Raw genomic sequence first — 20453 nt, forward strand, 5'->3', positions numbered from 1 at the left:
CCCGGAAGCACCTGAGCTGAGGACGCAGCGCCAGGTGATTCACCGTCCTCTGCTTCCCGGCTTCTCGGTGGTTTCTACCTTGTCTTTGAGAAGCGTCTTTTGCCATCAGGACAGAAACATTGCTCAGGACTGGACGCTGTTCCTAAGGACACGTGTGTGCGGTGAGGGACGTCCTGCCGCGTCTGGGACCAGTCTGAGCCCAGTGTCCTGGAGGCCAGCTGGGTGCAGATGCCTCCTGCTTCTCCGTGCTGGGGCACTGGCCCCTCAGGGTCATCGCCACTGGTCTCTATGGCGACCGCCAGCCTCGCTCCCAGCACCTGGAGAAGCGTCAGAACCCGGCCATTCTGCCCAGCGTCTCTGCCCGGCACTCACTTTCGGGGACAGGGCTGGGCAGGGGTGTCTGTAGAATGATCCGGGAGGGAGGTGGCAGTTGGAGACCAGGTGCCCCAGTGAGAGGGTGCGTCTCGGTGTGAAGGCAGAGGTGACCGTCACTCAGAGCCTGGCTGTAGTGGACGCTCACACAGGTGTCCACCCGAGGCGTTTACCTGCAGGCCTGCCTGTGTCCTTGTTCTGTGACCCTGGGAGGGATCCCTCGTGGGGAATAGACTGACTTTTCCCCAATAACAGTACCTTCCCTCACTGTCTGTCCTGAGCGGTCACTTGTCCATCCATCCCTTAGTCTCGGATACGTGCTTTTTCTCCGTGTCTTCACTCTTACGCATTGTCTGCGTGCTGAGGTGGTTTTTATTTCTAAAGTGAACTAGACTGAAGGGCGTGGCTGAAATGGCGGTGTGCAGCCTTCCTGGGGAACGTCTCCTTTCCCAGACGTGCTGCCTGTGTCTGTAGACGGGTCTGCGTTTGACCAGCGAACGTTCAGACGCTCTGGTTCCAAGTTCACGGCTGCTGTGTCTGCCTCCCCCCGGTGCTGGCCGGTGCCCGCCCTCAGCTCGGCTCCTGGTCCCTGCAGTGGGTGGGGCCAGCCTGGGAGGCGGCCCCGGAGCTGCCGCCGACCCCGCGGCCACCGCTGCAGACAGAGGGGCTGCGCAGGGAGGCGCCTCGGGCCCAGGTGACGTGGGTGGAAGCGGTGTCCCGTGTTCAGGACGGAGAATGTAGAGAGTTCAGGGGGAACTGGGAACGAGGCAGGCGTGGCGGAGTCCCCGCTCTAATCTCGGAAGCGCGCCGCCCGCCCAAGCCTTCCGTCCCGGTGAGCGCGCCCCTGGGTGGCTGGTTCCCGGTGTCCCCTCCCCCCGAAGCGCTCCTGTCCCTGGTGCTTCTCCCCTGCCTGTGGGGTTTCTTCTCCCCAGCCTGTGGGGTTTCCTCACCGCGGCCTGTGGGGTTTCCTCTCCCCGGCCTGTGGGGTTTCCTCTCCCCGGCCTGTGGGGTTTCTTCTCCCCGGCCTGTGGGGTTTCCTCACCGCCGGTTCCTTACCACATCCATATGGGGGTTTCGAACACGCCCCTACAACAAGGAGGCTGTGTCTGTCAAGTGTATGAGACTGGGCCTAGGTCCGAGAGATGCTTGAAAGAGGATGCGCTGGTGACTGAGATCTGGCGGTGCCGGCCAGTGTGGGGGAGCTCAGGTGCCGCTGTGAGCGCGCTCGGGAGGGGAGCTGTTCCGCTGGCCTGGAGCGCGCGCCCCTGCGTGCCCGAGCACTCGCCTCTGCGTGCCCCTGCGTGCCCGAGCGTGCGCCCCTGTGTGCCCCTGCGTGCCTGAGCGTGCGCCCCTGCGTGCTTGAGCGTGCGCCCCTGCGTGCCTGAGCGTGCACCCCTGTGTATGCGCTGGCGGGCGGAGCTGTTCCTCCGGTCTGGAGCATGCCGGATGGTGGAGGTGGGAACCCCTCAGGGAGAGGCTGGGAGGGCGGTTCCCGTGGCCCCCCGGGAAGCCCGGGGCCCGGAGCCGTCCGCGGACCTCAGATGTACAAGCCGCCCCGTCCTTCCCCGCAGGCTACCACTACAACGACCTGGTCTCCCCGCAGTACCTGAGCCTCATCGCCAACCTGTCGGGCTGCACGGCGCACCGGCGCGTGAACAACTGCTCGGACATGTGCTTCCACCAGAAGTACCGCACGCACGACGGCACCTGCAACAACCTGCAGCACCCGATGTGGGGCGCCTCGCTGACGGCCTTCGAGCGCCTGCTCAAGTCCGTGTACGAGAACGGCTTCAACACGCCGCGCGGCGTGACGCCGGGCCGGCTCTACCACGGGCACGCGCTCCCCATGCCGCGCCTGGTGTCCACCACGCTGATCGGCACGGAGACCATCACGCCGGACGCGCAGTTCACGCACATGCTCATGCAGTGGGGCCAGTTCCTGGACCACGACCTGGACTCCACGGTGGTGGCGCTGAGCCAGGCGCGCTTCTCGGACGGGCAGCACTGCAGCTCCGCCTGCAGCAACGACCCGCCCTGCTTCTCGCTCGCCATCCCGCCCAACGACCCGCGCGTGCGCAACGGCGCGCGCTGCATGTTCTTCGTGCGCTCCAGCCCCGTGTGCGGCAGCGGCATGACCTCGCTGCTCATGAACTCCGTGTACCCGCGCGAGCAGATCAACCAGCTCACCTCCTACATCGACGCCTCCAACGTCTACGGGAGCTCGGAGCACGAGGCGCGCGCCGTGCGCGACCTGGCCAGCCAGCGCGGGCTGCTGCGCCAGGGCATCGTGCAGCGCTCGGGGAAGCCGCTGCTGCCCTTCGCCGCGGGCCCGCCCACCGAGTGCATGCGGGACGAGAGCGAGAGCCCCATCCCCTGCTTCCTGGCCGGCGACCACCGGGCCAACGAGCAGCTGGGCCTCACCAGCATGCACACACTCTGGTTCCGGGAGCACAACCGCGTGGCCGCTGCGCTGCTGGCACTGAACCCGCACTGGGACGGCGACACGCTGTACCACGAGGCCCGCAAGATCGTGGGCGCGCAGATGCAGCACATCACCTACCAGCACTGGCTGCCCAAGGTGCTGGGCGAGGTGGGCGTGAAGATGCTGGGCGAGTACCGGGGCTACGACCCCGGCGTCAACGCGGGCATCTTCAACGCCTTCGCCACGGCCGCCTTCCGCTTCGGCCACACGCTCATCCGCCCGCTGCTCTACCGGCTGGACGAGGCCTTCCAGCCCGTCGCCCAGGGCCACGTGCCGCTGCACAAGGCCTTCTTCTCGCCGTTCCGCATCGTGAACGAGGGCGGCATCGACCCGCTGCTGCGCGGCCTGTTCGGCGTGGCGGGCAAGATGCGGGTGCCCTCGCAGCTGCTGAACACGGAGCTCACGGAGCGCCTCTTCTCCATGGCGCACACGGTGGCGCTGGACCTGGCGGCCATCAACATCCAGCGCGGCCGCGACCACGGCATCCCGCCTTACCACGACTTCCGCGTCTACTGCAACCTGTCGGCCGCGCACACCTTCGAGGACCTCAAGAACGAGATCAAAGACCCCGAGGTCCGGGAGAAGCTGCGCCGGTGAGTGCGCACACCGGAGGCCCGGATCGCTTTTTTACTTTTATTTATTTACTTTTTACTTTTTTCCACTTTTTTTTTTTGTTTGTTAACGCTCACACGAGGCTATTTTTCTATAGGTTTATTTAGAGCAGTGGTTCTCAACCTTCCTAAGGCCGCGACCCTTTAATACAGTTCCTCATGTGGTGGTGACCCCCAACCATAAAATAATTTTTTTTTGATCTTCATTTATTTTTATTTATTTATTTATTTATTTATTTATTTATTGTTTGAGGTATTACAAATAGTAGTACATATGTCTCCTTTTTTTTTTGTTCTCCATTGACCTCCCCCCCGGCCTCCCCTACCCCCCCCCCCCCGTACATGCCTTTACCTGCCCCCCCCTCCCCGCCCACAGTGTCTTGTATCCATTGGTTATGCTTATATGCATAAAATTATTTTCACTGCTACTTCATAACCGTAATTTTGCTGCTGTTAATGAATCGTCATGTAAATATCTGTGTTTTCCGATGGTCTTAGGCGAACCTGTCGCGACCCACAGATTGAGAACCGCTAGCAGGGTCGCCTGAGACCATCGGAAAACACAGATATTTACATGACGATTCATTAACAGCAGCAAAATTATGATTATGAAGTAGCAGTGAAAATAATTTTATGGTTGGGGGTCACCACCACATGAGGAACTGTATCAAAGGGTTGCGGCATTAGGAAGGTTGAGAACCACTGATTTAGAGAGAGTGGGAAGGAGAGGGAGAGGCAGAGAGAAACATCCATGTGAGAGACACATGGGTCGGCTGCCTCCTGCACGCCCCACCCTGGGGATGGAGCCCACAACCCAGGCCTGTGCCCTGACCGGGAATCGAACCGTGACCTCCTGGGTCATAGGTCAATGCTCACTCCAGAGCCACGCCGGCCGGACAATCGCTGTATTGTTTTCCACACAAACAGGGGTAAAGGAGGAGGAGGAGGAGGAGGAGGAGGAGGGGGGATTACTTAAAGCACAAGGAAGAGTGCTCTAAAGAAAGACACTTAACGTCTTCGTTAGGGGCGGTCTGGGTAACGGACAAGCACGATGGGGAAGGGGCTTTCTTGCGCGCGTTTGCCGTGCTTTCCCGGGTGAGCCGTTCAGCGCGTTTAGGGCCTCGCTTGTCGTCTAGGTTGTACGGGTCCCCCCTCAACATCGACCTGTTCCCTGCCCTCATGGTGGAGGACCTGGTGCCCGGCAGCCGCCTGGGGCCCACGCTCATGTGCCTGCTCAGCACGCAGTTCCAGCGCCTGCGGGACGGGGACAGGTGAGCGCGGAGGCGAAGCGGGGAGGCCGGGCTTCGGGCACCTTTCGGGGACTCGGGAGAGAGGAACCGTGGGCAGCGGCCCTGTGTCCCCGCCGAGTGCTGGGAGTGAAGGCGGCGTCACGCCTGGTGCCGTCTGTTGTGTGGGTTGTTAATAGACTTCTTTTTACTGACGTCGGAGAGGAAGGGAGAGGGAGAGAGAGAAACACCAGTGATGAGAGAGCATCCTGGGCCAGCTGCCCCCTGCACGCCCCCTACTGGGGATGGAGCCCACAACCCGGGCCTGTGCCCTGACTGGGAATCAAACCCGGGACCTCCTGGTCCACAGGACGGCACTCAGCCCACCGAGCCACACCAGCCAGGCTGTGCTGTTTATCTATGACCACGCCCAGCTGCCGGCCCCTGCCACACGCAGCAGGGTTAGCCCTGCCCGGCTCTCGGCCCCCTTCCTGCCCCTGTGGCTGTTGAGAGGGTTTCTGTCCCTCGAAGTGGACGGTCCGCCGGTTAAACCGCGCCGGGTGCTGCGCTGCGGGAGCTCCTGGCGGGACGGCGAGGGGCTGTGTGATCACTGTGGTCCGTTAGCTCCGCAGGTGGCAGGTGGTCCCTCCTGTCGCCGAGCCGTCCGGCGGGGGCCACGGGCCGCGCGCCGCCACTGAAGGGGCCTGTGCTGCCTGGTCAGGTGCCCGCCTCTGGGTCTTCACTTGGTCGCTTTGCTTTGTTTCGAGCGGGAAGGGTGAGCCGTCGTCCACCATCACGTGGCCCCGGTTCAAACCAGTGGCGTCTGCATTGTTGGGAACGGAGTAGAACAGTGGTCGGCAAACTCATGAGTCAGCAGAGCCAAATATCAACAGCTCAACGACTGAAATTTCTTTGGAGAGCCACATTTTTTAAACTTAAACTTCTTCTAACGCCACTTCTGCAACATAGACTCGCCCAGGCTGCGGTATTTTGTGGAAGAGCCACACTCCAGGGGCCAAAGAGCCGCCGGTGGCTCGCGAGCCGCAGTTTGCCGACCACAGGAGTAGAGGATGCGGAGTTCGGTCGCTGTGGTTTTTGAGTCCAAGTTTCTCCGTCTCGTTCTCCTCCCGGGACACAGGCTGTGGTACGAGAACCCTGGGGTGTTCACGCCGGCCCAGCTGACGCAGATCAAGCAGACGTCGCTGGCCAGGATCCTGTGCGACAACTCGGACAACATCACGCGTGTGCAGAGGGACGTGTTCCGGGTGGCAGAGTTCCCCCACGGCTACAGCAGCTGCGACGACATCCCCAGGGTGGACCTGCGGGTCTGGCAGGACTGCTGCGAAGGTAACGCCCGAGACCTCGCGCCTGCGTGGTGCGCGCTCTGCCCGTGACGGGAGACGGCACGCGGGCGGGCGGACAGCGGGGCCAGCGGAGGAGGGTGACGGGGAGCAGGCACGGCTGCCACCCTGGTGGGTTAGGCGTGTCCGTGCTGAGGCTTCCGTGGCACCTACACGAAGTCCCGGTGGAGGATTTTCAGTGACGGGGCGTGTTTAGCAGGACGGCTCCTTCAGGTTTGTCATTCGTTCAGGCTTTACCCCGTGTTCCGTGTTGCTCTCGTGTGTCTGCGTGCTAGGTTTACTTTTTCAAATATGTTTTTATTGACTTCAGAGAGGAAGGGAGTGGGGGGGAGAGAGAGAAACATCAACGATGAGAAAGAATCATGATCAGCTGCCCGCTGCACACCCCACATGGGATGGAGCCCCCACCGGGTTCATAGGTCGATGCTCAGCCCTGAGCCACAGCAGCCGGGCTGTGCATAGGTTTGACGTAAATGCTACGTTCCTTTCTCGGTGGCTGAGGAAGCTGTGGCATCTGCTGCTCCTCGGTCCTTTACTCAGGTTTTAGGCTCAGAACCGGGAGATTCTGTGTGGACGGAGCCTTGTCTGCCGTCCAGGGCCACGGGCTCCCTTCCTGCCGTTTCGCTGCTCGCGGCAGCGTCCCGGTCTGACCGCCGGTCAGTCTTTTCGTGGCACCGCCCTCCTCGGACCTCTCCAGGGGTGGGCAAACTTTTTGACTCGAGGGCCACCATGGGTTCTTAAACTGGACCGGAGGGCCGGAACCAAAGCATGGATGGAGTGTTTGTGTGAACTAATATAAATTCAAAGTAAAGGAGCGGAGGGGAGAGCAAGAGAACCGGATAGAACAGCCGAACAGGCCAGATCCGGCCCGCGGGCCGTAGTTTGCCCACGGCTGGACCAGACGCAGCCCTGCCCAGGCCTGACGCTCTGTGGGGAGCAGGGCTGTCGCCAGGCCCCCCGCTGGCCATGAGGCTCGGGATTCGTCCCAGGCGCGCGAGAGACCGGGACGCTCTGACTTTGTCCCGAAGTCGGAGCGCCTAACCCTCCCCCGCCCCCCCAGACTGCAGGACCCGCGGGCAGTTCAGCGCCTTCTCCTACCATTTCCGAGGCCGGCGGTCCCTCGACTTCAGTTATCGGGAGGGCGAGCCCCCCACGGAAGCCGGGAAGACACTGAGGTACGGCGTCCCCAAGGGTCAGACCATCCACACCGCGGGCCGGCCTTGGCCCTGGGCAGGGATTTCCTGCCGGCCGCCGGCTGGGTCTTGGGCCCCGGACGGCCCCGGTGCCCTGAGGCCTGCGGTGTAAGGGTGTGCGCCGCCTCCTGTCTCCCCTCCTGCAGCGTCGGGAAGCCCGGCCAGCGCCCCAGGAACGCCACGGCTGCCTCCTCTGAGCGCCCCCAGGCCCTGGGGCCCAGCGACTTCCGGGACTTCGTGCTGGAGATGCAGCAGACCATCACGGACCTCCGGACACAGGTGCCGCCCCGCCACGCCCCCTTCTTAGCTCGCGTCCCCCGCAGACTCATCTCTGTGACCCCGGTGTGAACTCTGCAATGCCCCTTACCTGGGGCCAGGGCTTCACTGCCTGCTGGCTCTTCTCCTGCTTGTCCTGGGCTCGGCCACACCGAGTCCCTCAGTTCCCGGTGATCAGGACCCTCAGTGGGACCCAGGCTCCCGGCCAGGACCTCGGGGTGACCCCAGGTTCCCGGTGATCAGGACCCTCAGTGGGACCCAGGTTCCCGGGCAGGGCCTCGGGGTGACCCCAGGCTCCCGGGCAGGGCCTCGGGGTGACCCCAGGCTCCCAGGGCATGTCCTCCTTCCCAGGGCCCACAGCTGCACCCGCCTGGCTGTAGGCCCCACGTCCCCCTCCTCCTCTACCTGTGAGACCAGAGTGTCTGAGGCCGGGCTACGTGGGTACAGGGGGCCTCAGACTTCCCCAGAAGCCTCGTTCTAGGAACCACTAACATTCAGGGGGTGGGCACCCACCTGAGGCGAAGCGGGCAGGGCCGTCCCAGCGCTCTGGGAAAGCCATTGGCTGTCAAGGGAGCACATTTGAGCCCCCCAGCATCCTGCCGAGACGTGCCTGCCTCCCTGCCCGTCGCGCCGTGTCCCGGGGCGGGCAGGGCGAGGGCCACTCTCCCGTGGACTGACCGCGCACCCGCTGGCTTTGCAGATAAAGAAACTTGAGTCTCGGCTCAGCACGGCCGAGTGCACCGATGTGGACGGCGAGCCCCACGCGGACGGCGCCCGGTGGAAGCGAGACGTGTGCACCGCCTGTGAATGCCGCGTGAGTACGGCTCTGTCTCAGGGGCCTGGGGCCCGGGCCACGGACTCGGCTGCAGAGTCCTGAGCCCCCAGTGGGCGGCCGGGTGGCCAGCGAGGCCCCGCTCCCCGGTGGGGTCTCCTCCCTCTCCCCTGGGCAGCCACGGGGGTACACGCCGGCAGGGACAGTGGGCAGGCGCTAGGCGTCCTCCGTGGCCGGGGTCTGGCTGCAGCCGGCCGGGCAGGAAGCTCCGGGGAGTCCCCTGCGGAACGGGAAGAACTGAAGTGGTCAGACCCGGACACAGGCTGGGACACGGGCGGGACGCGGGTGTGACGCTCGGGGGTCGTCCCGCGAACTGACCCGTCGGGCGCCGTCTCCCTCCAGGACGGACAGATCACCTGCTTCGTGGAAGCCTGCCCGCCCGCCGACTGCCCGGGCCCCGTGAGAATCGATGGCGCCTGCTGTCCGGTCTGCCTGAGGGAGCCCGCGGGAACGCAGCCGTAGATCCCTCCCGCTCCTCGCAGCTCCAGAGCGTCCCCCCCAGGTCCCCGGCCGGAGCAGGGAGCGCAGACTGGCGGGCGCCGAGGACTTGGGCGGCTCACGGCCCTACCCGGGGCGTCCTGGAAGCCGCACAGGGGCTCAGACTGGAGCGTCCACAGAGCCGCAGACCACGCAGTGGACAGACACGAGTCCTAACTTCATGTTAGATTCTCAGGTTTTTATTTAATTTTTTTAACGAAAAAGTGGTGCTACTATTAAACCGCACAGTTAAGTCATTTAGGCTCCCCGAGTGCTGTCCCCCGTCCCACCGCTTCCCTCGACGGAGGGCCACTCCGCTGGGCCCGGTCCGGAGCCTGCGGACCCGCCGCCGGGAGCACGCACGTTGGACGAGAACGTCAGCGTTGGGCAGACGGAACAGCCTCTGGGGAGCATGTCCGGCGGCACAGGCTCCTGGCCCGGAGCCCCGACCCCTGCCTTGGCCTCTGCCGTGGTCCACGCGCACCAGCAACTCCTCACGGCAGATCCCCGCTCCACGCGCGCCTGCGGCCTCTCCGCTCCTGTCCCCCATGACTGAGGCCGCCGGCCGCCGAGAAACGGGCCCGTTTTCCCTGTAACCCTGCTGCCCGGTGGCAGGCCAGGAGTGAACCCCCCCCTCGCGGTGGCCACGCCAGGCTCGCTCTCCCCAGGCCGCCGCACGGAGGGACCGGCCCTCCTCCCTGACTCGGCGGCGAGTGCCTCGGAGACAACGCCCGTACCTCGTCCGACGTCCAAGCGCAGGCGTGTGAGCGCTGACCGAGCGTCCGGCGCTCGATGCGGCAGAGAAACCGCTGCCCCCGCAGGCCTTTAGGGTTCGGTGAAAAGCACCTCGTACCTCATGGCCACGCTCGCCTTGACGGACCAAAACCTCCCGTTGTGTTCTGAACGCAGAGATCTGTGTTCTGAGATGCGTGTCCCTGAACACGCAGGTTCCAGGCGCTGAGTGGGATCCAAAGGAGGGGCCCGCCCGCCCGCCCTCCCCACAGGGACACGGCGCCCGCCGTGGGGGCGAGTCTCGCAGCGTCCCGCAGGCAGTGGGCAGTTTCAGAGCTGGTTCCGGTCCAGGGTGGGCGGCGGGCTGCCACGTCCCTGGGGGTGGTGTGCGAATATCCGCACGGGAGCGTAAAGCTTTTTCAACGCGGCCCGCTCGACCTCAGCCGCGGGTCGCGGAGTGGCGGGGAACAGCTGGTGCTGTAGCTCAGGACACGGGCTTCCTCTGAAACGTCAAGTCCGGCTGAGTCAGGACCTTGGGCCTGTGTCTGGAACTAGAAGGTGGAAGGCGGCGGTTCTGTAAGGTGCTCGGCGTCAGGCGGCGGCAGACCATTCGTGAGGGTGCTGGCGCCTCGGAGGGTTACCTGAGGTTTCGGGCAGAGGTGACAGGCACGTGAATCGGGGGAGGCCACCCCACCGGGAAGTCAGCGCCTGCAGGTGGCGTGTCCGCGGGACCGAGGGGGAGTCTCAGTGCGTGGGGTCGCCGTGGTGGGAAGCCACGTGTGCATGTTTATTCACTTGCCTGACTGGCCGCAGCCAGACGCCTTCTCTGTCCCTTTAACCAGTTCATTACCAAAGGAACGTTTGCACTATGTAACGACGCCTTTCCGTTCGAATAAACGGGCCACGTGTTCCAACGGAGGATGCACGGCGTCTTCTTTCCCGTAGAGCCACGCTCGCGGCTGCCCCGCGGGGTCCGAGCGTGGTGCGGAGGCGGCGGTGTCTGGAGAGATTTTAAGTACGTTTTCCAGGTATTGGATGTTCAGGGGGAAATGTACTTTCTGACAAACTTTCAGGAAGTCACCCGACTTGCACAAACTGTGTTTTACGTCACATTTTATTCTGGTTTTGCCACTTCCCGACCCGCTGCAGCCACCAGACCCGGGGGTCGTGGAGGAGGACGAGCAGGGACGGTCGCAGCCCCAAAGCCTGTGCTTCCCGGGGAGGGGACGGGTTCCCCGAGGCTCCGGCACCTGCAGGGGAAGGGCAGGTGAGGGGTCGGACCTGACCTGGGCCTGGTGTCGGCAGCCGCCTGTCCGACGGGCCTGTCTGTCCCTGCTGGTTCCCATCTCATTGGCCTCCCTCTCTGTCTTTTTTAAATACATTTCTATTGATGTCAGAGAGGAAGGGAGAGGGAGAGAGAGAGACATCAACGATGAGAGAGAATCATGGATCAGCTGCCTCCTCCTGCACGCCCCACACTGGGATCGAGCCCGCAACCCGGGCCTGTCACGTGCCCTGACCGGAATCAAACTGACCTCCTGGTTCAGAGGTCAGCACTCAACCCCTGAGCCCAGCCGGCCGGGCAGAGTCCGTCTCTGCAGAGGCCCCGTCCTCCATGCGTCCCGTGTCACAGCCTGAGCTTCTCGCATCATCGTGGCCAACGGCCCCGAGTGGACCACGTCCTCCCTCCCAGGTGTGGAGCTGGGCCCCCACCGGTGACCTTGTCCAGTTGTCTCCGCGGAAGGAAGCCTAGCCCGGAACCCCCCTTCCCCGACCTCCCCCCGTCCCCCCCCTCCCCACAGCCTCACGGCCTAACTGCTTCCCTGACTGACAGGCTCTGCGCGTCGGCCTAATGGTCGGGCTTTTCCGGGGCGGGGGGGCGGGGGATTGCCTCATCGTCATCGCACATGCTTTCCTTCTCCACGTCTGAGCACAGCTTCCGTTTCCTGCGAAGGTCGCTTCCAAGGTGCGTTTCCAACAGGAACGTGTTATTTAAAATGTAATGTTACTGATTCCAGAGAGAAAGGGAGAGAGAGAGAAACATCCATGATGGGAGAGAATCACTGATCGGCTGCCTCCTGCACGCCCCTCGCTGGGGATGGAGCCTGCAACCCGGGCTGTGCCCTGACCGGGAATCGAATGGTGTAGAGGTCGACGCTCAACCACTGAGCCACACCAGTTGGGCCAAAATCGCATCTATTTCATGGCTGCTGACCCTCCTTTAAAAGGCTGGCTGTCCCAACCCTGGCCGGTGCTGCTCGGTGGGTAGAGCACCGACCTGCAGAGGCAAGGGTGCCGGGTTTGATTCTGGTCACGGACACGACCTCGGTTGCCGGCTCTTCCCCAGCCCTGGTCCCTGGTCGGGGCGCGTGCAGGAGGCAACCAGTCGATGTGTTTCTCTCCCATCGATGTTTCTCTCTCTCTCTCCCTGTGTCTTCCTCTCCCTCTAAAAATCGATGGAAAAACGTCCTTGGGTGAGGATTAATAGCAACAATAAATAAAATGAAAGCCTGCATGTCCCAGCCGCACTGCACATGCCTCCTAAACCATCTGCGTCCTCGCACACGCTGGGCGTCTCGTTCCGTCCTCACACGCAGCACAAACCAGGACACGGCGTGGAGGCCACGGACGGCTTAGCGCCCAGCTGTCCACGGAGGACACGCCGGGAATCTCGATAGTCTGTGCTCCGGAAATCACTGCACCGACAGTTAACTGGGGGGACGGCACCCCGTCTTGTCTGAGAGTCGGAGCAGACAGGGAAGGGAAGGGGGCGCTATGCTCACACGTGTCCCTGGCCCATCTGAGCGTGGCCTGCGGTGTCCCCGCCCCTCAGATTCGTGGCGAATGGTCGGAGGCTGACAGACCAGCCTCTCCATGGAGGCCGGTGACGGCGAGCGTTTGTCAGTCGGTGTGTCACGCGCAGTCGCTGTGACCGTTTACTAGTTCACCGGCCTCCTCTGTGCTGGCCCTCCCTGCCCTTCACGGCACGTCCGGTGAGTCTCCCGACGCCCACCGGTGCTTCCTCCAGGTGCGCCCGAGTCCCGGGGAAATCGGACTTCCTCCGTCAAGGCCAAGTGTGCCCTTTGCTCCACAGGACGTTAGTGACCCGCAGAGTCCGGGAACCGGAGAGGATGTCCGGTCCCATTGCAGTCTTCCGGAACCTTCCACCAGGGCCGGTTGCCATGGGTACTTCTCTGTAGGAGGAGGGGGCCCTGCACCACCTGGGAGCCTGGGGTCTTGTGGTTCGTGGCCGCGGGAGCAGTGGGAGCAGCGGGAGCTGAGGATCAGCCTGGACCCCGGAGCTGCTGGGCGGGTCCCTCCCAGAGTGGCCCGGGCTCTCCTCCGGCCCCAGGCGGAAAACCGACCGGCCGGGTGGGGCCAGGCCACGGGCAGCAGCCACAGCCACAGCGCCGTGTCCGCAGGAGAGGCTGCTAGAGATGACCTCTGTGACCTTCGCAGCCATTCCTCAGCCTGCCGCCATTGGCTGGGAAGCCAGGCCCCCTGCCGGGTCCTCTGTCACAAAAGCCCGTTGTGTCCTGTTCCCTTCGGGCCCGAGGGCTGTTCCTGCTGCGGTCTCAGCGGCGTTGCCCCCGGCCACAGGGCAGCCACAGGGCCACATGGAGGGAGTGTCTGCAGATAACAGTGGGGCTGGGTTGGGGAAGTGAGTGGCCGGGGGGCTGATTAGACACCGCTGAGCACAGCGCCTGGGTCAGCTCGGGGCCAGGAGGCGGGGACTCGCTCACCCCCTAGGAGAGCCTCTGGACCCACAGAAGAGTCACAGATACCAAGCGAGGCCAGTGCGAGGCTCAGCCCATGGCCACACAGGTGGTCACTGCAGCCGAAGGCCGGCCGGGCACAGACGTGCGAACCCCTCGTGTCTGGCACCTGCTCGAGCCCAGCAGGCAGAGCTCCCCGTGGGCCTGCAGGGCAGGGGCGTCGAGGGTATGGAAGGGGTGCGAGCACCGCCCCCCTCCCTGGGTCATGTGGCCTCTGCTTGAATGCCAGGGACGGGGACTCATCCCCCCGAAGCACGCCCTCCCTCTTCTGAGTCAGCTGTAACTCCGTGACGTCGACCCAGAGTAAGCTGCTCCGTCACTGGTGCCCCTGGGCCGTCTATGCTTTCCTCGTGGATCCCACCAGCACGCAGAGCCGGGGCTTCCAGTGCCGCACGCTTCTCTGAGAAGCGGCCCCAACCCCTTGGTCACGTGCAGGCGGCCGAGGAGCCATTGCGGTCACTGCCCCCAAGTCCTCAATTGGGGTTCGTTTTTAACAACTTTAATCCTCCCATTCACACACATGACCTGCCTTTACTTTTTACTTCTTTGTCATGTTTACTAGAGGCTCGGTGCACGAAATTTGTGCACGGGGAGGGCCCCTGGGCCTGGCTGATCGGGGCCTTCCGGCCGCTGGATGGGACCTTCCCTTGTCCCGCACCACCCCCTGGTGGTCAGCACACGTCATAGTGAGCGTCAGACTCCCCGGGGGGACAATTGGCCCATTAGCCCAGCCTTGGGCAAACCACGGCCCGCGGGCCGGATCCGGCTGTTCTATCCAGTTCTCTTGCTCTCCCCTCCGCTCCTTTACTTTGAATTTATATTAGTTCACACAAACACTCCATCCATGCTTTTGTTCCGGCCCTCCGGTCCAGTTTAAGAACCCATTGTGGCCCTCGAGTCAAAAAGTTTGCCCACCCCTGCATTAGCCTTTTATTATATAAGATAGTCTTTTCTAAATGTTCCGCACATTTTCCTGACTTACTGTTATGCTGTTGCAACACTTTTTTTAAAAAAAAGGTACTTTCTAGTTGTGTGTTGTTTGTAGATAGAAATGCAATTGAATTTTGGGTGTTGACTTCATATCTGAAAGTCCCGATACGTTCAGTTACTAATCCTAATAGCTTTGAAAATGATGGTTAGATTTTCTACCTACACAGTGACTTTGGGGGGTAAATAGTGAGTTTTTGTTTCTTTCCAAGCCTCCCTGGTGCTGGGTGCCCACGTGGTGGTGGCCAGGCAGGTCTCCCCTGGACGGGGGGCGGGGGGGAAGGCCTGCTGTTGGTGCTCACGGAGCTTGTTGCTCGAGTATTTTTGAATCTAAACATTAAACGTGGGACTGTGTTTCCGCCTCGTCAGCACAGCTGTGAACGATTTCCTTTGTGATGTGCGGCCTCGTCGGGGTGCTGAGTGTCCTGCCCAGAGACCAGGATTCGGGGACCAGGACGAGCCACAGCCGCTCGTCAGCCCCCAGGGACCCGCTAAGTGGCCGGCTCTCTGTGCTCTGTTCCAAGCCCTCAGCCTGGTCCCCCTGCAGAGTATGGAGGTTGGTCCAGCCGGCGTGGCTCATGGTTGAGCATCCACCTAGGAACCAGGAGGTCACGGTTTGATTCCAGTGGGGGACGTGCAGGAGGCAGCCGATCAGTGATTCTCTTTCATCATTGATGTTTCTCTCTCTCTCTCTCTCTCTCTCTCTCCCCCCCCCCCTCTCTCCCTCCCTCTCTGAAATAAATAAAAACATATTTTTTAAAAAGCCTGGAGTCTGAGGTCATCTTTTCTAGGAAGATTTCTCTGACCCTAACCCCTTCCTTCCTAAAAAAGAATAAAAAATTTTTTAAAAAGTGTGCGGCTGTCACCAAGTGCCGTTGGCTGTATTAGAGAGGCTGTCTCGGAGCCGGGGGAGGGGTATGGGGGAGGGTGAGGCCCGGCCCCGGGCCCACTCTGGGTCTTCCAGGCCCTCACACAGCCTTTCTGTCCCACAGCGGCTGACCCGCCCGCTGATTCCCGCCTCCAGCCCGTGGACAGTGGGTGTGACAGCAACAGGAAAGCATGACACCTTACATCTGGGAGCAAGGGTGCCCCTGGGGCAGTACACGGAGTGAAATGAGTGAGTGGGAGAACGACACTGGATTCTGTGGAATCGAAAGGAAAAATTAAGTGAAAACAAACTCCGGCACAGAGAACAGGCTGGTGGGAAGGGGGGTTGATAGTTGGGTGAAAACGGTGAAGGGTTAGGTTTTGGCGTTAGGGTTAGCTTTTAGGGTTAGGGTTAGGTTTCAGTGTTAAGGTGAGTGTTAGCTATTAGGGTTAGGGTTAAGTTTTAGCTTTAGGGTTAGGTTTTAGCATCAGGGTTAGGGTTAGTTTATAGGGTTAGGTTTCAGTGTTAAGGTGAGGGTTAGCTGTTAGGGTTAGGGTTAAGTTTTAGCATTAGGGTTAGGTTTTAGTAATAGGGTTAGCTTTTAGGGTTAGGGTTTGCTTTTAGAGTTAGGTTTTATTGTCAGGGTTAGGGTTAGGTTTTAGCATTAGGGTTAGGTTTTAGAATTAGGGTTAGGTTTTAGCATTAGGGTCAGGGTTAGGTTTTAGAATTAGGGTTAGGGTTGACTTTTAGGGTTAAGGTTAGGTTTTAGCGTTAGGGTTAAGGTTAGATTTTTAGCATTAGGGTTAGCTTTTAGGATTAGGGATAGGGTTAGGTTTTACAGTTAGGGTTAAGTTTAGGGTTAGATTTTGGTGTTAGGGCTAGGGTTAGGGTTTTTTTAATTTTTTATTTCACGAAGGGAGAGGGAGAGATAGAAACATCCATGATAAGAGAATCATGGATCGGCTGCCTCCTGCGCGTCCCACACAGGCGATAGAGCCCATAACCCAGGCATGTGCTCTGACCAGGAATCGAACCGTGAGCTCCGGGTTCACAGGTCAACTCTCAACCTCTGAGTCACACCGGCCGGGCTTTTCCTGCTTTTGAAAGTTCTGAAGTCTGACCTACATCCTACAGGTGTCAAACACGATGCGTGTGTGTGCAATGAGGCGTGAACATCCGGGCCACTGCCTGCGTCCCAGGTGAACGTGGGGTGAGGGACACAGTGGTCACTCGCGCTGACCTGTGAGCCCGGTTCTCCGGTCCCCTCCCCGAGTGGCCACGGAGAGAAAACGCCCTTCGTGCGAATGAAATGAACGAACGTCGCCGTGCGCGTTGCTTTCACAGACTCACCAGTGGTCCTCTGAGCCCAGCAGGGCCCGTGAGACGTGGACTCAGGACATCCGTGTCCCCCCGGGGCGGGGGCCCTGGTTGGTTCTGAGAGCTCCCGTGTCGTCTGGGTGTTTAGCCCAGAGACACATCTGCCGTGTGGGCACGGTGACGCCTGGGGAACCGCAGACCCTCGTCCCTCGCTGCTCTGCCCCCTGTGGGGGCCCACGCCACCACCTCCCCGTGTGAGCTGCCGTGACAACACCGTGTTTTCACCACAAAGCTGCCTTGTGGGCCTTCCGCCCAGTCGGCCAGCGTTTCGTGCTTCCTGCCGAGGGCCCGGGCGTCGGCGTTTTGCCCTAACTGGAGGCAGACCGAGGGCTGCGACGTGCTCTTTTCCGCCGTGCTGTCTGCCCAGGAGCCACCCTGGCAGACGTGCGATTCGGGGTAGACACGCCTGACCTTCGGCTTTGCTCTAAGCCGACCGAAAGGACCACGTCGCCTGGGGAGAATGCAGAGCCTGCCGAATCGCCTTTTTCTTTCCGAAGGAATGAAGCTTTAACAACGCTCTTTCTCCACCACGAGGTGGGACCGCGTGAAACGCGAACAGACACAAGAGCTGTCGGATGACTGTGGTGAGGAAGAGCTAATAATGCCGGTTTTTTTATAAGGCCTTTATTTTTGTTTTTCACAATTTGTGCTTCTGCATCCACAGATGCAGACTGCTCTTTCTCCAAATGAAAAACAAATGCAAAACGATTTAAAGAAGACTCTGTTAAGACAGATTTGGCCCTAGAGGCATCTAAAAAAGAGAGAGAGATTGAGAGAGAGGGAGAGACAGGACCTCCATCCACAGCTGTGTTAAAGCTAAACCACCCGGCAGCTTAAATCCTTTGCGATGGATGGTTGTTTCCCTTTAAATCTAGTGTTTGACTCCGTGTATGCGGCACCGTGTTCTTTCATCACGAAGGACTGTCCTGGCTCTGACGGCCGCGAACCGACCGGACCCGGAGGGGCCGGCAGCTGAGTGACAAGGAGGACGTGTCTCCAGGAGGAAGAGGCCGGCGTGGACAGGGTGGGAAATGATGGGCGGAGGGTAAGGCCCTGGGTCAGGATGCCATGGCCAAGCCTGCGCTCCCCACATCGGCCACCAGGTGGCGCCATCTGCCTTTGTCATGAAGGAAAGGCCAGTCCCGTCCAGGGGACCCCCGGCTTTGGGGCCCGAGGGGAGTCCAAGGCCCGGAGGAGGCCTGGCCCTCGCCCTGGACGGTGCCTGCGTCCTGAACGGGCTTGTGAGGAGAACAGCAGCCCACGTGGACATCGGGGCTTTGAGGGATCGTTTGTCCACCGAGCGGCCAGCGGTTCCCACAGGGGTCGCCTGTGACGGGGCGGTCATCTCTCTTGGAACTTAATTTGTTGTGATGCCAACTCCCTCCACGGGGGACCCTGATCCCTCCGCCAGCCAAGGGCTGCACCGTGACCCTCAGGGTGACCTCCAGGGCCGCACACGGAGCCGTGAGCCCATGAGGGCCAGCACGCGGCCCGTTTTCACGCTGTCAGGATCCCGAGCCCGGCACTTGGTTGTTCCGGGACCCGTGGCGGGGACGAGGCTGGCTCCCTGTGCGTTAGCAGCGGGTCCGAGGCAGAAACCCAGCCCCCAGGGACCACGGACGCAGACGATCAGACAGAGGGCCTGAGGCTCGCACGGAAGGGCCCCCGGTCCTGAGGCGGCACAGGGCTCCGTGGGGAGGACCCCAAACGCGGAGCCGCCCCCGCTTACTGACGGGTGGTGACGAGCCTTCGGGTCCCCTCACACCCGTGGCTCCTCTGCAGACGCCAGGCGAGTCTCAGTGACGGAGGGAGGTCGGTGAACGCGGCCGAGACGTCCTCATCGGGTCACAGACCGGCTTCCCAGGAACGATCACCACCATTGGGGGACAGAGACTCCGTCACCGAGGACCTGCGAGCAACAGAGCTCCCGGTGAGGAGGGGGGACAAGCTGCTCCTGCGGAAGGTGAGCGACAGACCCTCGCCCTGTCCTCCTCCAGGGGCGGCTCACGGAGCAGCTCCCCCGTGGATCGCTGTCGGGGCCTCGAGGAAACGAGGAGAATGAGGAGAGAAGGGACAGACGGGAGAAAACTGAGATAAAGAGGAGGGAGGCAGGAGAGGAGAGAACATGGGAAGAATGAAAACTACAGGGAGAGAAGGGAGACAATAAAGAGGGTGAGGAGAGACGTGAGAAATCCAGGAAAATACAGACTAAAGAGAGAAGCGAGAGATACAAGAAAATGGAGAGAAGGAGGAGAGAAGGGAGAGATCCCAGTAAACTGAAGGAATGGGGAGAGAAGGGAGCGATGAGAGAAAATGGGGAAAACGAGGAGAAAAACGAGAGATCCACGAAAATGGAGAGGATGAGAGGAGAAGCGAGAGAGGAGAGAAAATTCTGAGACCGAGGAGAGGAGCCAGAGGTCTAAGAAAACGAGAGAATGAGGAGGCGACAGATGAGAGAAACTCGAGAGCGTCCTCGTGCGCAGAGGGGACCCGCACGAGGTGGGGACCGGCAGCGTGGTCACCAGCCTCCACGGGGGCTGAAGACAGGACTTACCACCTGCAAATCACCGTCCAGGCGGCGGCTGCCAGGACGCAGACCAGCAGGGCGCCCAGCGCGATGGACACCAAGGACGCCTTCGGGAGCCTCCCGGAGTCTGGGTGAGAGCCAGCCGGTCAGCAAGCCCGTGGGTCTCAGGCAGTGTCGGCGTGCCTGACCCTGACCCTGAGCTGACCCTGACCCTGACCCTGAGCTGACCCCAACCCTGACCTGACCTGAGCCTGACCCCGATCCCAAGTCTGTCCCCCGTGCCTCTGCTGCCTTCCCTTCGCCCTCACTCTGCCACTGCTGTGTACCCTGGTTTTTGCTGGACTTGGGGTTAAGCTCAGTCCTGCACGGAGGCCCCTCGCCTAAGCGGGAGGCGGATAAATCTGTGTTTCCGTTTAACTCGTATCGGCACGTTGTTTTTCGTTTACAGGAGCTAGAAGCCACGGTACGAATCTGAGATCCGCCTCAGGCTGTGTGGTCCTGAGCAAGTCGCTCACCCTCTCTGTTCCGTACGCGGATTAAACACCGTGCTGAGCTGCCGGGGTAACTCGGGGCCACAGGGGTGGGCTCACCTACACAGGTCCGCCCGTCGTCTCCCAGTGCGTACGGCTCCAAGCACTCGCACCGGAAGCTGCCCTGGGTGTTCCTGCAGCGGGCGGGCGCCTGGCAGGGTGGCCCCCGCTCGTCTTCACACTCATCAATGTCTGCACAGAGCACGGAGGTCAGGGCCCGGCTGAGGACCGGCCACAGCCCCCCGCCCCCTCCCGAGCCTGACCTGAGCCTGACCCTGAGCCTGACCTGAGCCTGACCCTGAGCCTGACCTGAGCCTGACCCTGAGTCTGACCCCGAGCCTGACCCTGAGCCTGACCTGAGCCTGACCTGAGCCTGACCTAAGCCTGACCCTGAGCCTGACCTGAGCCTGACCCCGAGCCTGACCTAAGCCTGACCCTGAGCCTGACCTGAGCCTGACCCTGAGTCTGACCCCGAGCCTGACCCTGAGCCTGACCTGAGCCTGACCTGAGCCTGACCCTGAGTCTGATGCCGAGCCTGACCCTGAGCCTGACCCCGAGCCTGACCTAAGCCTGACCCTGAGCCTGACCTGAGCCTGACCTGAGCCTGACCCTGACCCTGAGCCTGACCCTGAGCCTGAGCCCGCTGTCACTCATGTGACACAGGGAGCCCGCTGCCCCCTCCGTCTCCTCCTGGAAGAGGATGGTCACCGCGTTGGGAGCCTGTGGTCCCTGACCCTGTCCTCGGTGTCCCGCCAACATGGAGCCAGGCAGCGGGGCACAGCGCCTCGATTGTGGGCGGGCCCTAAGTCTGAACCGCACTGAAGTG

The 20453-nt window shown here is 61.6% G+C and overlaps 2 protein-coding genes across 6 annotated transcripts in view; one reads left to right on the plus strand and one right to left on the minus strand.

Annotated features, from left to right (window-relative positions):
* The window catches only part of PXDN (peroxidasin), a 62443-nt gene extending 51969 nt beyond the window's left edge, over positions 1 to 10474 (plus strand). The window contains exons 17-23 of the mRNA XM_080684991.1: positions 1944 to 3447; positions 4602 to 4736; positions 5830 to 6038; positions 7113 to 7227; positions 7392 to 7524; positions 8222 to 8335; positions 8696 to 10474. Of these exons, the coding sequence (XP_080541117.1) occupies positions 1944 to 3447; positions 4602 to 4736; positions 5830 to 6038; positions 7113 to 7227; positions 7392 to 7524; positions 8222 to 8335; positions 8696 to 8815 (2330 nt within the window). The 3' untranslated portion in view covers positions 8816 to 10474. The remainder of the gene's footprint in view (positions 1 to 1943; positions 3448 to 4601; positions 4737 to 5829; positions 6039 to 7112; positions 7228 to 7391; positions 7525 to 8221; positions 8336 to 8695) is intronic.
* Positions 1 to 20453, minus strand: part of TPO (thyroid peroxidase) — a gene marked incomplete at its 5' end in the record, with an annotated part of 445236 nt that overhangs the window by 364693 nt on the left and 60090 nt on the right. For 3 of the 5 annotated variants that reach the window (XM_080683285.1, XM_080683284.1, XM_080683283.1), the window contains 2 exons: positions 17192 to 18479; positions 19688 to 19819. The exons of 1 other annotated variant lie outside the window; for it this stretch is intronic. In XM_080683285.1, coding sequence (XP_080539411.1) covers positions 18469 to 18479; positions 19688 to 19819 — 143 coding nt within the window. In that variant the 3' untranslated portion in view covers positions 17192 to 18468. Of the gene's footprint in view, positions 1 to 17191; positions 18480 to 19687; positions 19820 to 20453 lie in introns of those variants that run through there. One more of the 5 variants, XM_080683286.1, reaches the window with a different exon arrangement.

Source organism: Plecotus auritus, assembly GCF_963455305.1.
Source record: "Plecotus auritus genome assembly, chromosome: 8".
Lineage (NCBI taxonomy): Eukaryota > Metazoa > Chordata > Mammalia > Chiroptera > Vespertilionidae > Plecotus > Plecotus auritus.